We start from the raw sequence: 19,749 nt of genomic DNA on the forward strand, positions 1-19,749 counted from the left end.
ATTGTCCTCATCAACATGGGGAAAAGGTGCTTTGGGGTGGGGGGCGCAGGGCCCCCCCGCCCCAAAGCACCCACCCCCATGTTGTGGGCATGCGGCCTGGTACGGTTCAGGAGGCTCATCTCCACCACCTTTCACGACCGGCCAAGCTGCGTGCTTGGATGAGGGTCTGGTTTGGATTTTGGGGGGCCCCCCATGTTGTTTTTTCAGCGTGGGTGTTCCCCTTAAAATCCATACCTAACCGAAAGATCTGGTATGCTCTCAGAGAGGGAACCCATGCCGTTATTTATTTATATTTGGCGTGGCATTCCCCCTCAAGATTCATACCAGACACAGTGCCTGGTATTGTTGGGGATCGAAGTCGGATCCCTGTTCATTGAAGTCAGACGCATGTCGGACTTCAAGTCACAGGGCAAAGTCGGATCCAAAGTAGTATGACTGTCGTGTCATACCAGTATGAACCCAGCCTGAGTTCCAGAATGTTGATTAGGATTTTTACATTGCACCTTGTACAAAATGGTGCAAAGCAAACATACGCAAAAATGTTAATATCCAAATTTAATATGAAGGTTTTCATTTTTCCCTTAAAGCTTTTAGAATTTGTGAACAAAATAAAAAAAATTCTTTCGGAAAGCACATGACCTGTAGCATAAAAAGAAGGCGCTACTGATTTTTTAAGACCCCACAATATTTGCACAAGTGTTAAAAAAATATTTTCGCAAAAAAAAAAACACTAAAACCCATTATTAGCAGATAAAAACACAGCAAATTTTACAAAATTCCTACCAAATAGAAAAAGCTTAAAGCGGGGGTTCACCCTATAAACGAAAAAAAAAAATTTTTTTTCTTCTACCATAAAATCAGGCATTGTAGCGCGAGCTACAGTATGCCTGTCCCGATTTTTTTACCCCCGTACTCACCTTGTACTCGTACATCAAAGATACCGACTCCCCTCGGGGAATGGGCGTGCCTATGGAGACGGAGGATGATTGACGGCCGGCTCTGGCGCGTCACGCTTCTCCGGAAATAGCCGAAATAGGCTTGGCTCTTCACGGTGCCTGCGCATAGCCTGTGCGCAGGTGCCGTGAAGATCCGAGACCTACTCCGGCTGTCTTCGGGGAGAGTGACGTGCCAGGGCCGGCCGTCAATCATCCTCCCTCTCCATAGGCACGCCCATTCCCCGCGGGAGCCGAAATCTTTAATGTACGAGTACACGGTGAGTACGGGGGTAAAAAAATCGGGACAGGCATACTGTAGCTCGCGCTACAATGCCTGTCTCGATGGTAAAATCATGTCAGTGAGGGTGAACTACCGCTTTAAACGGTGTTGAGTTAACCACTTTAAGACCGGGCCTATTTTTCAAACTTGTTGCTTACAAGTTAACCACTTTAGCCCTGAACCATGTCAGCCTAAGGACCAGAGGTGTTTTTACAATTTGGCACTGCGCTGCTTTAACTGGTAATTGCGCAGTCATGCAATGTTGTACCCAAACGAAATTTGTGTACCTTTTTTTCCCACAAATAGAGCTTTCTTTTGATGATATTTGATTGCCTCTGAGATTTTTTTTTTTGCGATATAAAAACGGAAGACCGAAAATTTGGAAAAAAAAATAAGATATTTTTGTTAAAAGAAAAATCTAATAAAAACTCAATTTTAGCCATACAATTTTAGTCATACAAATGTATTCAGCAAAAAAAAATGTCAGTAAGCGTATATTTATTGGTTTGCGCAAAAGTTACAAGCGTCTACGAACTAGGGTACATTTTCTGGAATTTACTCAGCTTTTAGTTTATGACTGCCTATCTAATTTCTTGAGGTGCTACAATGGCAGGGCAGTACAAAACCCCCCAAAATTACCCCATTTTGGAAAGTAGACACCCCAAGGAAATTGCTGAGTTGAGTTGAGCCCATTGAATATTTTTTTGTTTTGTTCCAAGTGATTGAATAATGACAATAAAAATAAAAAAATTCAAGTTAGACTTACTGGTAAACTTGTTTTCCAGAAGCCTTTCAGGACAGCAACTTGAGATAGTGACTCCTCCCACCAACCACAGGAAACACCTTCTTCCTCCAGATCTTTAAAGGGAGGTACCTCCCTAGCATAACTCATTTGTCTCAGAGAACCACCGGCCCTGGCTGGAACACATAAACACATGTTAGTCACAGCATAGTATATTAAACCAATAGGTCTGGTTGTTACTGTCCTGAAAGACTTCTGGAAAACAAGTTACCGGTAAGTCTAACTTGAATTTTCCCAAGGCGTCTATCAGAACAGCACCTTGAGAGGATAACAGAGACTTACCCCCTTAGGGCGGGACAACAGCCTGAAGGACCTTTCTGCCAAATGCCTGGTCACTGGCAGATGATCAGTCCAGTCTGTAATGCCGCACGAATGTGCGGAAGCTTGACCATGTCGCTGCTTTGCAGATTTGCTCAGGGATGGCACCAGCTCTTTCTGCCCATGTGGCCACAAGTGCTCTTGTTGAATGAGCACAGATTCCTACTGGTGGCACCATGTCTGCGTGAGAGTAGGCTTCCAGAATGGATAACTTTAACCATCTAGCCAAGGTACCTTTTGAAGCTTGGCAACCTTTTTTGTTGCCCCCAAAAAGAATAAAGAGTTTGTGCGTCTGAAGCTCTTTCTTATTTTTAGATAGATGTAAGAAGGGCTTTGTTATGCTAACATATGAAAAAAAGTTTCTTTATCCCCTGAGGGGTTTGCACAGAAAGTAGGTAGCACTATTGTGCTGGGGATGATTAATTGTCAAGGCCACCTTAAGTAAAAATGTGGGATCTGTTCTGAGAACAATTCTGTCCAAAAAATAAAGATAAATAGGGTTCCCTTATTGACAGGGCATGTAACTCACTGATCCTGCACACTGAAGTGATAGCGGCCAGGAACAGAGTTTTTAAGGCGAGATCTCTGAGAGACACATGTTTTAAAGGTTCGAATGGTTTCCCTGCCAGGGATTGCAGAACTATTGAGAGATTCCATTTCGGGAAACCCTTGATCTGGGTCGGTCTAGCTCTTGTAAGGGCTTTGAAGAACCTAGCTACCAGTAGTTCTGAGGCCACGGATCTTCCCTGAAATACTGATAGAGCAGATACCTGTACCTTCAAAGTACTGACTGCTAGACCCTTATCGGCTCCCTCTTGTAAAAACTCCAAAATCGACTTAAGATCGTTCGGATCTTGACCAGATGAGTTGCACCAGAAGTTTAAAACTTTCCACACCTGTGTGTATATGGCCCTCGTCACTTTTTTCCTACTTTCTAGTGTTGAGTCTAAACGGTCTGAAAAACCCTTCTTCAAGAGTTGCCTTTCAGATACCACGCTGCAAGGGAGAGACTGGACACATCTGGGTGATTTACAGGACCCTGTGGTAATAGATCCTGTCTGAGAGGCAGATGCCAATATGGTTTTGTCGCCATTCCTAGGTCCCCTGGATGAAATTCTTTCCTAAGTGGGCTCCCCATCCCCATGCACTGCCATCTGTGGTCAGTCTCTTTTCTACTGGAAAGGACCACTCCAGATTCCTTGCAAGGACCTCCCGATCTTTCCACCAATGAAGTGACCTCTTCACTCTAGATGGGATTTTTATCTGAGTGTCCAGGGATCTGAGACTGTGAACCCATGACCTCAGGAGAAAGGCCTGTAGGCATCTGAAATGCAATCTTGCCCATTGAATGGCTGGCATCGTTGAAGTCAGAACTCCCAATGCCGACGTTACTTGCCTTATTGTTATAGGCTGGTTGGACTGCAGTCGCGACACGAGGTCCTGTACTCGGTCCTTTTTCTCCTGTGGGAGAAACATTTTTTGGTTCACCAAAATCGACTTGGTAACCCAAAAAACATTGAGATGGCACCAGGGAGGACTTTTGTAGATTAAAAATCCAACCCAGAGATTCCAGGTGGTTTTGCGCTATGGATAGGTTGTCTAGTAAACTTTCTTTTGATGGGGCGAAGAATAACAGGTTGTCTAGGTAGGATATAACTGCACCCCCCTGTAGACGAAGCAGGGCTAGGGCTTCCGCAATCACTTTGGTACAAATTTGAGGCTAGGATGACAGCCCGAATGGAACTGTAGATGATGTACCACTCCCCCCATCCTTACTGCCAAACTCTGTGACTGAGGGGAGATTGGGATGTGCAGATATGCATCGCTCAAGTATATTGACGCCATATAACACTCTGGCGTCAACAGGTTTTTGACCGAAAATATTGAGTCCATCTTGAATTTTCTGTATTTGACAGACTTGTTCAGAGGTTTCAAGTTTAGGATCATTCTGAATTTTCCTGTTGGTTTCTCAGGAAGATGTGTGAATAGAACCCCAGTTGCTGCTCTTCTGGAGGTGCTTGTACCACCACACCCTGTTGGATCAGTTCTCTCAATGAGGACTTCATGAGTCTTTTTGGGTATTTGTTATCAAAAACCTCTTTGAGGGGGCCTCCAAGAACTATTTGACATAACCCTGAGTGGTCAGGATGTACTGATTGGATGTTACCGCTGACCATTGTGGAAGAAACTCCTGTAATCTTCCGCCTACCCGCACAGCTGAGTCATTGGAATTTCTCAGCTTGTGTAGGAGGATGGAAAAGGATTCCACCTTTTCCTTTTACCTTCTGTGCGGCCCAATTCCTCCTACCCCCTTGGGGTTTGTTGTCTTTTTCTTGAGTTTTTTGAGGTTGAAAAAAAACGTCTTGGGGGTCGTTTCTTCTTTTTAACTGGAAAAGATTTTTTCCTATCAGCCATCCTGTCTAGGATACTTTCTAGATCAGGCCCAAAAAGAAGGTCCCCTGAAAAAGGAATGCTTATTTTTTGAAGCTGCATCACATGGCCAAGTCTTTAACCGCAATGCCCTTCTTGCGGTATTAGTCAAGGCTGCGGATCTTGCCGACATCTTGATTGCTTCAGCTGAAGCATCTGCTATGTAAGCTACCGCAGAAGATAAAGTGGAAAGAGAGTCTAAGATTTCTTGTTTAGGTGAATCCTCCACTATATGGGACTTTAACTGGTTAGTCCAAAACTCAAAGTTTCTGGCTACACACGTTGTGGCCATAGCGGGCTTTAAATTATTCATGATCGACTGCCATGACCTTTTAAGTAGGAGATCCATGCGTTTACCATAGGGTCCAGACCATAGGGTCTTTGAGAACCCCCATGTCTTCAAAAGACAGATCAGTGGACCTGAAAACTTGAGAAAAGGCCGCATACAGTTTGGGGACCTTATTCCAAACTGCAGAGGGATCTTCCTCAAAAGGAAAACGCCTTTTATGGGCTTTTGAGAAAAATGTTTTTTTTTTCTGGATCTTGCCATTCCTTTTTTTATGGCATCAGAATTGACCGGGTGGACCGGGAATGTCCGACCCTTGGGTTCACTTAGGCCTGCATACATGCGGTCATGTAAACTTAAATCTTTCCTTTCCTCACTTAGACCCAAAGTAACATAAATGGTCCTAGGTAAACCATCCACCTCCTCCAGGGATAATTTAAATTTTGAAGGGGACACTGCCGACTCCTCCCGAGTCCTCTGAATCCTTGCTAGAAGGTACGTGGGACTGTCCTTCCCTGGTAACAGGCTCTTCAGCTAGGGATTCTAGTGCAGGTATAGCCACAGACTCCTGAGAGGACTGTGAAGTGGAGGCCTGGGTAGTAGTCGGGGAAACGAATGAGTCACGAAAAGTTTGAATCGTGGCAAAAAGTTCTTTCTTTAGAGAGGCAACCAACTCTTCCCGTACTGAGGCTGATTCCTCCTGAACGAAAGAAGAAATGCACAGAGACCCAGTCTCTGTAGATGGACCACCCCTATAGGTGCACTAGGAAAGAAATTTGAAAATTCCAGTGTCCAGACAGGCCCCTTGCCGCTAGGGGGTATTTAGAAATAAAGGAGGCAGGAAAGGGAAAAGGCAGACTTAACTGCTGCCTCCTACCTGAGCCTTGCTGGTGCCTGTCCCCACCGCTGTAACCTCTGCATCCTCCATTGCAGATGTACAGCGCTCCACAGTGGCTCACAACGTTTCCAGACTCCCACAGCGCCTCTGCACCAGACCGGAAATGGAAATAGGCCCCAGTCTCTGTCCTGCCTCTTCCCCCTGCGGTCGCACCGGAAATGACGCTCGCGCTGACCCAGCGACCTGCTGTTACATCCTGGACCACGCCCACGCTCCTTTTTCAGGCCACCGAGCGCTTTTCGGCTCTCTCCGAGCACTAAGGGGGAAAACGAGCCTGAATGCTACCGCTGCCGTTTGGGTAGCAGGGGAGGACAGGCAGTCTCAACGGAGGAGAGTTAAGGAGGGAAGCCAAGCCGTCTTTCCAGGAACACCTGAGTAGATATTGACTCCCCTCACAGAAGATGTTCCCTCCAGGCCGGAGGAAACACAAAAACTAAAGGGAGGTACCTCCCTTTAAAGATCTGGAGGAAGAAGGTGTTTCCTGTGGTTGGTGGGAGGAGTCACTATCTCAAGGTGCTGTCCTGAAAGACGTCTTGGGGGAAAAAAATTACCAAAAAGTTGTTACTAAATGATATATTGCTCACACGCCATGGTTATATGTGGAATTGCACCCCAAAATACATTCTTCTGCTTCTCCTTAGTATGGGGATACCACATGTGTGGGACTTTTTGGGAGCCTAGCCGCATACAGGGCCATCTGGGCATTCCCAGAGAGAGAGAGAGAGAGAGAGAGAGAGACACACACACACACACACACACACACAATAAAACGACAACTATTTTTTTTTTTTTATCTTATATTTTTTTGTGGTTTTTTTTTTACTTTTTTTTTGTAACTAACGGTTCGGGTCTCTCAAATGCGATGGCATCTTGGAAGACCCTGTGTAAGTGTGTCCTAGTCTGTGAAATGCTGTACTCTACGCTAAAACTTCACTAGTGTGTGGTAGCGTTCAACACATTCATCAAAGCAAAGACCAGGATTGTCAGGACAGCATGGACAATAATAAACGGGTGTCACGCCTATATCTGCGCTTGTTACAGACACGACATCTTCTTTGGGGGGTTCGTTGGGTAGGGGTACTCTGGAGGACATACGGAAAATGCTTCTCATGCAGCCGGCTTACTGCATTTGGTTGGGAATGGTGAGGTGCAGCACCGCCTGGATACAAAAGGGCTGCAACAATCTCTTCCTGGAATTCAAGGAAGGATAAAGTCTGTTCTGAAGCTCTGTATAGCACATGAGCGTTCAGCAAAGCCAATTGAAATAAGTAAAACAGACTCTTTTTTGTACCAGAGTCTGGCCTTACGGCAACTAGGTACAGCGCCAACTGGTCGTTGAGGTCCACCCCTCCCATATTTTGGTTATATTCGTGGACACAGAGGGCATTCTCCACAACACCAGTCGCCATAGAAATTTGTACTGTCGTGTCTGCGTGAAGGTAGGAAAGAACGAAAACATTCTTTTTATCCCTCCACTTGTATACCCTAGCCTCTGTGTATAGGGGTGGGCTGAAGAGGGCCCCATCAGGTAGGCCGTACGGGACCCATGATTTAAAAAAAAAAAAAAAATGTTACTGGTACATGTTTTGAGTTACAGAGGAGGTCTAGGGCTAGAATTATTGCTTTCACTCTAATGTTCGTGGCGATACCTCAAATGTGTAATTTAAAACACAGTTTACATATGTGGGCGTGACTTACGTATGAGCACACGGGGACAGTTGTTAATTTTTCTTTTTTTATTATTTTTATTGCAAGTTTTATAGACAAACAAGACACATACAACTTAAGTGCTTACAGTACTCATGAACAACGACGGTGCTACATTACAATTCTGCAAATACGGGTATGATGGATAAAGATACATCAATTGTATGGTACACAACCTCATGCCTAGAACATGCTCTTGAAAAGCGTCAGAGTGGGCTTCAGCAGAAAACAATAGAAAAGAGAAAAAAAAACAAAAAAACAAAAAACAAAAAAAATATATATATAAAAAAAAAAAAAAAAATTCACCATCAGGCCGTTTCAGGTTCAGCCAACCATGTACGCCAGACTTCATACTTTAGTGGGCAGCCTCTGTTTACGTAAGTATCCTTGTACAAAGGAAGGCTGTTGTTTCCCAACTGTTTCCACTGAACCAACGAAGGGGCAGTGGGTTTTTTCCACTACATTGCAATATTTTTCCGGGCGTAAAATAGTTACAGACCAATCATTGTGCGTTTAGCCATGGTCGGTATGATAGTTTCAATGAGTCCTAGTAGGCATACCTCCATTGCCAATGGTAAAGTGACTGAAGCGACTCTATTAAATCAATTCAAGCACCCCCCCCAATACTGCTGGACCCTAGGGCAACGCCAAAAGATATGGGAGAAATCTCCTGGCGATGCTCCACATCTCCAGCACTCTGAGGAATGTGCAGGGTCCCTCTTATGGAGTCTGTGTGGGGTGAAGTATGCCCTATGAACCATTTTGAACTGCACCAGTCTCACGAATGGTAATTAGCAAACTGAAAGGGAAGTCCCAATCATCATTATCTAGTGTGGGAATGTCACGCTGCCAGCAAGACCAAAGTTTGTCCAGCGGTGGGAGAGACACAAAGATCAAGTGTGTATACAAATGTGTCCTCTCCAACTCCGTATTTTGTTAATTTTACTTTTATTTTTCAAGTTCGAAAAAAAAATTGTTTTACTTTTTTTTTTAATCACTTTTATACCTATTACAAGGAATGTAAACATCCCTAGTAATATAAGCATGACAGGTCCTCTTTACAGTGAGATATGGGGTCAATAAGTCCCCACATCTCACCTCTAGGCTGGGAAGCCTGAAATTTATAAAAAAAAAAAAAAAAAAGAAGAAGAAGAATTAGAGGATCTCAGCTTCCTAGCCGAGGCAGTGTTTTTTTTAAAACACAGAGACAGAGGGGGGGGGCACTCTCTCAGGAAACAAAACAGATTATTAGCTAGATTCATGTATGGTGTCCTAACTTTGCGGCGGCGTAGCTTAGCGTGTTTAGGCTACGCCGCCGTAAGTTAGCGAGGCAAGTACTTGATTCTCAAAGTACTTGCCTGCTAAGTTACGGCGGCGTAGCCTAAAGCCGGCGGGCGGGCGCAAGGGCACCTAATTCAAATTTGTCTGAGGGGGCGTGTTTTACAATAATGAGACTTGACCCGACGTGATTGACGTTTCTTATTTAACTGCGCATGCGCCGGGCGCCTACATTTCCCAGTGTGCATTGCGGGCAAGTCCGCCGCACAGGCCTATTGATTTTGGCGTGGACGTAAATCCCTATTCACGGACGACTTACGCAAACGACATAAAATTTTCAAATTTCGACGCGAGAACGGCGGCCATACTTAACATTACTATTCCATCTATTTGATTGAATAACTTTAGGCTGCCTATCTCTTACGTAAACGGTGTATCTGTACTGCGTCAGCCGGGCGTACGTTCGTGAATAGGCGTATCTAGTGATTTACATATTCTACGCCGACCGCAATGGAAGCGACACCTAGCGGCCAGCCAAAATATTGCAACCTAAGATAGGACCGCGCAAGCTGTCGTATCTTAGATAGGTTTAAGTGTATCTCTGTTTGAGAATACACTTAAACCTAGGTCGGCGCAGATTCTGAGTTAGGTCAGCGTATCTACTGATACGCCGACCTAACTCTTACTGAATCTAGCTATATATTAATATGTGAAAGTGGTTTAACAACCACTTTAACCACTTAAGCCCCGGACCATTTTGTTGCTAAATGACTGGGCCACTTTTTGCACTGTTTTTTTGTCAATTGACATTTTCATATGTGTATTTATCATCTCTTTCTTTAATTGCCCCCCTTTCACTATATTGGAGACTTACATGTTCTATGTTCTATCTATATGAACCTTTCCACTAGGTTTGTCGGGGGTTATGTGCCTGAAATCTTTTCCGCACACACATATATAGGGAGATAATTATACAACTATAAACGTATTGGAATGCTCACATCGTTATACGTGTGCATTTTTACTTGCACACCTACAGGGTTATGGCCATTTGCCAATTCTCATCACTATCTGTCACAACATATTTCATTATACTTCATCACATCTATATTTAAATCCTTATGTGTTATAATGTTATAATTTCATTCACTATAATAACTTTCATGTCATAATTTTAGTGCCACATAATTGGCCTTTTACATGATTTACATAAAACGCAAAAACTAAAATGTATAAAAAAACATAAATAATACTCATTTACACATTATATTGATTATTTTTATTTCACCTTTTATTACATCACATTAGAAATATTTTTAATATTTTCTATATTTTTATGCATTTTAGGTGGTAACTGGTCATTTATATATACAGTGCCTTGCGAAGGTATTCGGCCCCCTTGAACTTTGCGACCTTTTGCCACATTTCAGGCTTCAAACATAAAGATATAAAACTGTAATTTTTTTTGAAGAATCAACAAGTGGGACACAATCATGAAGTGGAACGAAATTTATTGGATACTTTTTTAATAAATAAAAAACTGAAAAATTGTCGTTTAAAGTTTGCCACAAGCCACCTGGGAGACACACCAAACATGTGGAAGAAGGTGCTCTGGTCAGATGAAACCAAAATCGAACTTTTTGGCAACAATGCAAAACGTTATGTTTGGCGTAAAAGCAACACAGCTCATCACCCTGAACACCCCATCCCCACTGTCAAACATGGTGGTGGCAGCATCATGGTTTGGGCCTGCTTTTCTTCAGCAGGGACAGGGAAGATGGTTAAAATTGATGGGAAGATGGATGGAGCCAAATACAGGACCATTCTGGAAGAAAACCTGATGGAGTCTGCAAAAGACCTGAGACTGGGATGGAGATTTGTCTTCCAACAAGACAATGATCCAAAACATAAAGCAAAATCTACAATGGAATGGTTCACAAATAAACATATCCAGGTGTTAGAATGGCCAAGTCAAAGTCCAGACCTGAATCCAATCGAGAATCTGTGGAAAGAACTGAAAACTGCTGTTCACAAACGCTCTCCATCCAACCTCACTGAGCTCGAGCGGTTTTGCAAGGAGGAATGGGCAAAAATTTCAGTCTCTCGATGTGCAAAACTGATAGAGACATACCCCAAGCGACTGATTACTACAGCTGTAATCGCAGCAAAAGGTGGCGCTACAAAGTATTAACTTAAGGGGGCTGAATAATTTTGCACGCCCAATTTTTCAGTTTTTTATTTGTTAAAAAAGTTTGAAATATCCAATAAATTTCGTCCCACTTGTTGTTGATTCTACAAAAAAAAAAATAGATTTCTTTATGTTTGAAGCCTGAAATGTGGCAAAAGGTCGCAAAGTTCAAGGGGGCCGAATACTTTCGCAAGGCACTGTATATACACAAACACACACACACCACTTAATAATTTTTAATAGTTCCTGGAAGTGAACAAGATTTACTAGTAGTTTTTTCACTGCTTGATTTTCACTTTCATTTTCATTCCCTACAAATCATATATTTTCACCATAAAAATCATATCACAAAGGGCATTCTATTTATTAGTTAACAGGTGTGTACACACGGTTATTATAACAATAGTCTTATCACTAGATACACACATCTATTTAATTTAATTCAATTAATTCACTGCATTTTCGATACGGTACCACTATATTTACAGATAAATTCATATATTCTTAGCCATTTTATTTAATTTTTCTTTAAATATGAGCTATATTTTTGCATTTACATTCTTTATACGAGAAACATTCATCATATTTGTTTTCTATTATACACTTTCTAACAATCCAGATATTCCGGGGTTAAATCTCAGTTATCTCTGAGATCTATTCACATACACAGATGATTGTGGTTTGGGATTTAGATCTGGTTACTTGGTTTTGACCTATCAGGGGCCAGCATTGATCACGTTTTTAAAAGTTTATTATATATTAGGCCCCGTACACACGATAGAATCTATCCGCAGATAAATCCCAGCAAATGGGTTTCTGCGGATAGATCCTATGGTGTGTACACGCCAGCGGATCTGTTTCCGCGGAGAAATCTCCTCTGGGATGGATTCCAGCAGATCGAATATTTGTTGTGCTGCGCAACATATCCATCTGCTGGAATCCATTCCAACGGATGGATCCGCTCGTCTGTACAGACTTACCGGATCCATTCGTCCAAAGGGATTCCCCGCACGCGTCGTAATGATTTGACGCATGCGTGGAATTCCTTATATGACAGCGTCGCGCCCGTCGCCGCGTCATAATCGCGGCGACGGCGCGACACGTCATCGGCAGAGGATTTCCGCGCGGATTTCAATGGGATGGTGTGTACACTCCATCCCATCGAAATCAGCGGATTTCTTTGAGAGGATTTATCCGTGGAAACGGTCCGCTGGACCGTATCTGCGGATAAATCCTCTCGTGTGTATGGGGCCTAAGATGTGTTTTTTTTTTTTATTATAAATTGTCAGCTATGATTAAGCACTAGTTAATAGTGCGAAACGCATCAGCTGTTTTACCCCTGTGTCGTGTGCTGTGACTTGTAGTGCATCTTTCCTTTTTTAAATAAAGACAACCATCAAGGTTTTTTGGAGTGCGGCTGTTCATATTTCCTATTTCTACTTGATGCCTTGTGCATTGCCAGCACCCTCGATTTCCTGAGATCATACTGATCATTCCAACACAATCCACCTAGAGCGGTAACTTTTTCTCTTTCACTTTTTGCACTGTGTCGCTTTAACCGACAATTGCAGTAGTGCGACGTGGCTCCCAAACTTTTTTTCCCACAAATAGAGCTTTTTGGTGGTATTTGATCACCTCTGCGGTTTTTAATTTTTGCGCTATAAAACAAAATTAGAGTGACAATTTTGGAAAAAGATGCAATATTTTTTACTAATAAATATCCCCCAAAAATATATAAAAAAAATACTTATTCTTCTACATATTTTTGGAAAAAAAACGCAATAAGCGTTTATTGATCATTTGGGGAAAAGTTATAGTGTCTCCAAAATAGGGGAGAGTTTTATGGCATTTTTATTAAAACATTTTTTTTTTTTTTACTAGTAATGGTGGCGATTTGTATCGTGACCGAGACATTATGGCGGACACATTGGACACATTTCTGGGACCACTGTCATTTTTACAGCGATCAGTGCTATAAAAATGCTCAGATTACTGTGAAAATGACACTGGCAGTGAAGGGGTTAACCACTAGGTGGCGCTGTAGGGGTTAAGTGTGCCCTAGTGAGTGATTCTTGCTGTAGGGGGGATGGGCTACATGTGACAAGACAGTGATCACCACTTCCGATTACAGGAAGCGGTGATCACTGTCATTGTCACTAGGCAGAGCGGGGAGAATCTGTGTTTACATCAGCATCTCCCCGTTCTTCCTTACCGTGAGATGATTGCGGGTATTCCCGCGGCGATCGAGTCCGCGGGACCCGCAGTCGGGCTCACGGAGCTCGCAGCGTGCGCCCACAATGCAGCGATCTTAAATGGGACGTATGTATGTATATATATATATATATATATATATATATATATATATATATATATATATATATATATATATATATATATATATATATATTAGGGGTGCACCGATATAATCGGTGCCGAAACATATCGGCCGAAAACAGCTGTTTTGGGCAAATGCCGAAACAGCTTTAAAATTGCCGATATGACTAGTGGCTGCAGAGCGGTAAAACACACTGAAACTGTCTTCGCTTTGCTCGCACACAGCCCCGCTTGCTCCTAACCACGCTGTGTTAAACAGAATGCCGTTCTAATGCTGAGATGTTTTCTGTCTATCGCAGCGTGGGGTTAGGAGGAGGCAGGGCTGTGTAGCAGAGCGGAGACAGTTTCATCCTACGGGCGGCGGTGAGTTTCTTTTGTTTTCTAACCGGCGGGTCTCTGTTGCTGGAATTCCTGGACTGCAGGCCAGCGTGTAGAGGAGGAGAGGAATAGCCCGGCATCCAGGAGCCGTCCATCTGCCTATCTGGAGACCATCCCCCGAGCCGGGGCCGCGCTGTATTAAGTAATGTTGGCTCAGGCTGCGGGCTGCTCCAGCTCCTGCATGGGGCTCTCTGCACTCCGCACACACATCCGTACCAAGGCTGAGAGAGAGAGAGAGAGAGAGAGACAGCCCATACACAGCAGCACTGTGCCCAGTCCTAATGCCATCCCTGTGTACTGCTAGAAGGATGGTGGTGGCACCAGGACAGACCTGCTGGATGCTCCTCTTACTGCTGTTACAGGAGATGTATACTCTCTGCACTGAGTGAATGGGCAGCAGACTGTGCTCATTGTCTCCTCACCACACTCATACAACATGTTTTTGGAGGTGACAGGGTTAAAAAAGAGAACCTGTCACCTCCAATTGCTATCACAATTGCTAAATTATTAAAATAAGTAATTAAAAAGTAAATGAGAAAAATAATATTAAAAATAAGAAAATTATACAAAAATAAAAAAAAGTAAAACAAGCTACAAAAAAAAAAGTGATAAAGTAATAAATAAAAAAAAAGAAACAAGAGGCGGCAATTCAGGGCACAGTGAGGCGGTAATGGGGGGCACAGTGAGAGTATGTTTTAACATACAATTATTTAAATAAAAATGTAATTTTCGGTTTCGGCCTGACATTTTTTTTTATTTCGGTTTCGTTTCGGTTCTGAAATTTCCATTTCGGTGCACCACTAATATATATATATATATATATATATATATATATATATATACACACATATATACATACACACACACACATATATATATATACACACACACGTCCTTCTGCCTGTCTGTGCCATGCTTCCGACGTATATAGTTGTGCGCTGGTCGGCAAGCAGTTAATGGTTGAACGACAAACTGAAATCTTTTAGGTGGAGGGAAGTATAACTAAGAAACTAAAATAATATGGTTGCATCAGTGTGCATACCCTTAAAACTAATACTTTGTTGAAGCACCTTTTGATTTTATTACAGCACGCAGTCTTTTGGGGTATGAGTCTAAACAGCATGGCACATCTTGACTTGGCAATATTTGCCCACTCTACCCTGCAAAAACACTCCAAATCGGTCAGATTGCCAGGGCATCTCTTGCGCACAGCCCTCTCCAGATCACCCCACAGATTTTCAAATCAGATTCAGACCTGGGCTCTGGCTGGGCCATTCCAACACTTTAATCTTCTTCTGGTGAAGCCATTCCTTTGTTGATTTGGATGTATGCTTTGGGTGAAAGATGAAGTTCCTCTTCGTGTTCAGATTTTTAGCAGAAGCCTGAAGGTTTTGTGCCAATATTGACTAGTATTTGGAACTGTTTATAATTCCCTCTACCTTGACTAAGGATCCTGTCCCAGCTGAAGAAAAACAGCCCCAAAGCATGATGCTGCCACCACCATGCTTCACTGTGGGTATGTTGTTCTTTAAGTGATGTGCCGTGTTGTTATTGCACCAAACATATCTTTTAGAATTATGGCCAAAAAGTTCAAACTTGGTATCAGACCACAACACATTTTCCCACGTGCTTTTGGGAGACTTCAGATGTGTTTATGCAAAATTTAGCCATGCTTGGATGTTTTTCTTCATAAAAAAAAGGTTCCGTCTGTTTTCACATGTACCACACAGCCAGTACTTGCCAGATATTCCTGCAGCTCCTTTAATGTTGCTGTAGGTCTCTTGGCAGCCTCCCTGACCAAGATGCTTCTCGTCTTTTCAACAAATTTGGAAGGATGTCCAGTTTTTGGTAATGTCACTGTTGTGCCATATTTTCTCCTTATGAGGACTGTCCATGGTATATCTCATGCCTTGGAAATTCTTTTGTACCTTCCTCCTGACAGATACCTTTTAAACAATGAGATCCCTCTGATGCTTTGGAAGCTCTGCGGACCATGGCTTTTGCTGTAGGATGCAACTAACAAAATGTCAGGAAAGACCTACTAGAACAGCTGAAATTTATGGTTAATCAGAGGCACTTTAAAATGACGGCAGATGTGTACGGACTCCTATTTAACATGAGTTTGAATGTGATTGCTTAATTTTTAACACAGCTACATCCCCAGCTATAATGTAAGAGGTTGTGCACACTTATGCAACCACAAATATTTTATTTTTTCTTTCCCCCTCTAAAAGATTTTTGTTTGTTTTTCAATTGAGTTGTACAGTTTATAGGTCACATTAAACGTGGAAAAAGTTCTGAAATTATTTAGCTTTGTCTCATCACAGAAACCTGACATTTTAACAGGGTTGTATAGACTTTTTATATCCACTTTATGCAGAGGTATGAAGCTTCCCCACACCCCACCATGAATGCTGGGAGAAAATGAGTGTGCAATACTATCAGGAGGATCTATGTCATCACAAGAACTAAGCTGAAATGCATCTGCTAACATCTGTTTCAGTCAAGACCCTGGTACAAGATGTTTAAATAAAATATAATTACATACAAATTATAAAAGCAAAATCTTACCAAATTCCAATGGTTTGAAGTTTTCTCCAGATACATTTTCTGTAAAAGAAAAGCTTGTTTTTCTGAAACATGGTTTCAGTGATGTAAAAAAATGCCTTTAATAGCTGAACAACATAAGTGTCCATCAGCCAGTACAAGAATTCTGCAAGTATTCTCTCTCTTAATAAGTGTTCTGATGCAGGAACAAAGTGATAACCTACAATTAAAAACAAGAACTTTGGTTAAAAAATAAAATAGACCCAAATACTATAGGGCAGAGATATGCAATTAGCGGACCTCCAGATGTTGCAAAAGAACAAGTCCCATGAGGAATAGCAAGACTCTGACAGCCACAAGCATGACACCCAGAGGCAGATGCTTGATGGGACTTGTAGTTTTGCAACAGATGGAGGTCTGCTAATTGCATATCCCTGCTATAGGGTATATGAAATTTCTTTCTTTTAAAGCAGAGGTCCCCAACCCCAGAGCTGTGGACCGGTGCTGGTCCGTGGCCTGCTTGAAACCGGGCCACATTAAATGTGAGTGGCGGGTGAGCAGAAACCTGGCTTGTTGTTTATATTCAGCCCTCGTATTACTGCCCACATCACCACCGTAGGGTCCATCTCCTCTGAGATCAGCAGCCCATGAGATTGTCATAGGAGCGGAACCCTACTGTTAACTGTGCACGTGCCAGTTTTAGGTACCCCGCACATTGAAAATGAAATGCAGCCAGATGCCTGCTGAGGCGGTAGCACTGGAGAGAGAGCAAGGCTGTAAGAGGTTTTACTTTAGTAAGTTAACTACTGCACAGAGAAAACGCTGACAACGCTGCAACTGGTGGCAGGCTACAAAGGCAAAAGACAGGCAGCATCTGGTGGCAGGCTACCGTGGCAAGTGACAAGCTATGGTGAGTTTATATATATTACAATAATAAAAATAATGTAATGTGCATCAACCTGACACTAATTTACCGCCGTGGTGTCAGATTGACTGAAGCACCATTAACCCACCCCCGGTCCGTGGAAAAAAAAATCACAATCACAGAGAGGGCCTGTGGCAGAGGCTTTTCCCTGAGTCCATTTCAGGAGGATCTGTGGCAGAGACTTTTCCTACAAGTTCGAGCGGTACTCTGGCTGCCAGGTCAGTGAGAGTAGGCCTGTCCAGGTACGCTATACCCAATCAGGCTAGAGTGGTGGAGAATACAAAGCATTGTTGAAAGCAGGACTGTTTTCCTATTGTTGCACCGGAGTCTGCTATTTCTTCTTCTACTTCACCTCTACTATTCATCACAAGTTTTAATGTTTTTACCCGGCTGGGTAATAAAGAGCACAGCAAAAGACACCTGTCGTGGACATTCTGTTTCTGCTATATGCACCGTACACACCTAGGCCGGCGGAAGAGCCATGAGGTAACATGCCACCCAAAACAAACCAGCAGCTCCTCCGGGGGTAGTGCTACACGTAGAATAGCTTGTAGACTAACTTTCACACAAGCCAATAACTGGGGGGGGGGGGGGGGGGTCAACGATCGGAGGAGAAACCCATTTTTTTCAAAAGTCTCTGCGGCCATTCCTATTCCTTATCTATGAACTTATCGAAGAAAGACAAATAAGGAAAAAAACTTTAACAGAGCGGTTCGCTTTGTGCGACCCAAAAATGGGACTGAGCCCTGCGTGGATGTCTCAGCTGTATCCTCCAGCTTGAGAGTCCCTCACAGCATTGATAAGTGCACTCACAAGTGCCCTGTCTTGTGCTGACCCGGACGAGAGATCCTCCTCACTGGGAAGGTCCTGGTCCGCATCCTCTCAAAGTCCAGAACCTGGGTTCTGTGCCGCAGTCAGGCCCGAATCTGAGTCAGAGCATTCCCCAGAAGATGGTGGGGGGAGGGGGGCGCTTACGCTTGCACGCCACTTCCACCCTGGCAACAAATGACTCCAGGACTGCCGACAGCGTATCCATGGGAACCGCAGGTGCAGGGGCACCGGTTGTTGCCTCAGGAATGTTTGCGAAAGCAAAGTCAGCCACTGACTCCATGTTGCCCACTGACAGCCCTTAGACAGCCCTCCCTCTGTTGACCTTTGTCTTCCTTCTCTTGCTGGGCTCGCTGTGACCGGGGTATACCTTTGTGGGTCTCCAGGTCCCGGTTATGGTCTGTGGGGGTGTCCAGGCCCGCTCTCTGTGGGGGGTAGTCTTTTTAGTGGATAAAAACAGGGGTGGGTGTAATGGCGCTTGCAAATAACTATGCTAATAAAATATTAAATAACAATTCCTGTTGATGAATAATTCTCCACAGAACAAAGAAATAAATCCAAATGACGAATGGGTCAATCCGCCACCTGATGTGGGTCTAAACATGTTCCACTCTAAATATATCCAAGAATACCACCCAACATTAAGGAATAATGTGGAGGGTACTGAGAGTGGTGAATAATAAATACCTAATAACAGGTAAACAAATGTGCCAAGACTCTGCACAATGTTAATATACACCATAAAATCACCATAAAAAATATAAAATAAAACGGCAAGTAATAAATAATTGGATGCAATAAAAATCAGTGATAATCCATGAAGTGCTTCATCCATTAAAAGTGCATAGTGCAATGATTCTGTGAAATATTAGTGAAAGAATGTCCCAAAAAATATGAATATATAAATATAAATAGTAGACACAAAAAAACTAAAATTAGAATAAATAAAATGCACAGGTGGGCATGAAAATAATGATGATAGTGCAGTGAAAAAATAATAATGTCCCAAGTGATCCACCAAGGGATCAAACGAAATCCAGTGTAATATTAAACGTGTCCAGTGCACAAACCGTAGAAATATTAATAATTGGTCCAAAATGATCAATCAACAATAGTTTTTAAGTGCAAAAGTGCTCCAAAGGATCCATAAATCAAAACTTCAGTGCTTGATGCTGAACGTGCATGCGTGCTTGTAAATATCACCGTCAGGCATCCCACAGTGTCTGGCAGATAAGTGTTCCAGCCCCATACCTTAAGAAGGCTTGTATTAAAGCCTATGTAATACTGCTCCCACAGCCAGCCTGCTGCTGATCCACTCCCATACACCACGGCTCAATAGGGGAAAACGATGTCTCTCAAATAGAAAATAAAGGAAGGGAAGCCTCCATAGCGTAAAATCATTAGGGATTTATTAAATAAAAACAAGTAGGCACTCACAGACAGCTACGAATAATCGGCGTGTAAAACCATGTGTCTCCGCTCTGCGGCCGCGAGCGGATGACGTCACCAGCAGCTCTCCACATCCTCATGCGTATCGTGACAGCCAAACGTCACTTAATCATAGGATGGCTATGATTAAGTGACGTTTGGCTGTCACGATATGTGTGAGGACGTG

The 19,749-nt window shown here is 43.0% G+C and overlaps 1 protein-coding gene across 5 annotated transcripts in view; it reads right to left on the reverse strand.

Moving 5' to 3' along the window:
* TERT (telomerase reverse transcriptase) overlaps nucleotides 1-19,749 on the reverse strand; it is a 194,568-nt gene that overhangs the window by 159,138 nt on the left and 15,681 nt on the right. For all 5 annotated transcript variants that reach the window (XM_040353379.1, XM_040353378.1, XM_040353380.1 and 2 more), the window contains exon 3: nucleotides 16,406-16,601. In XM_040353379.1, coding sequence (XP_040209313.1) covers nucleotides 16,406-16,601 — 196 coding nt within the window. The remainder of the gene's footprint in view (nucleotides 1-16,405; nucleotides 16,602-19,749) is intronic.

Source organism: Rana temporaria, chromosome 5 (assembly GCF_905171775.1).
Source record: "Rana temporaria chromosome 5, aRanTem1.1, whole genome shotgun sequence".
Taxonomy (NCBI): Eukaryota; Metazoa; Chordata; class Amphibia; order Anura; family Ranidae; genus Rana; species Rana temporaria.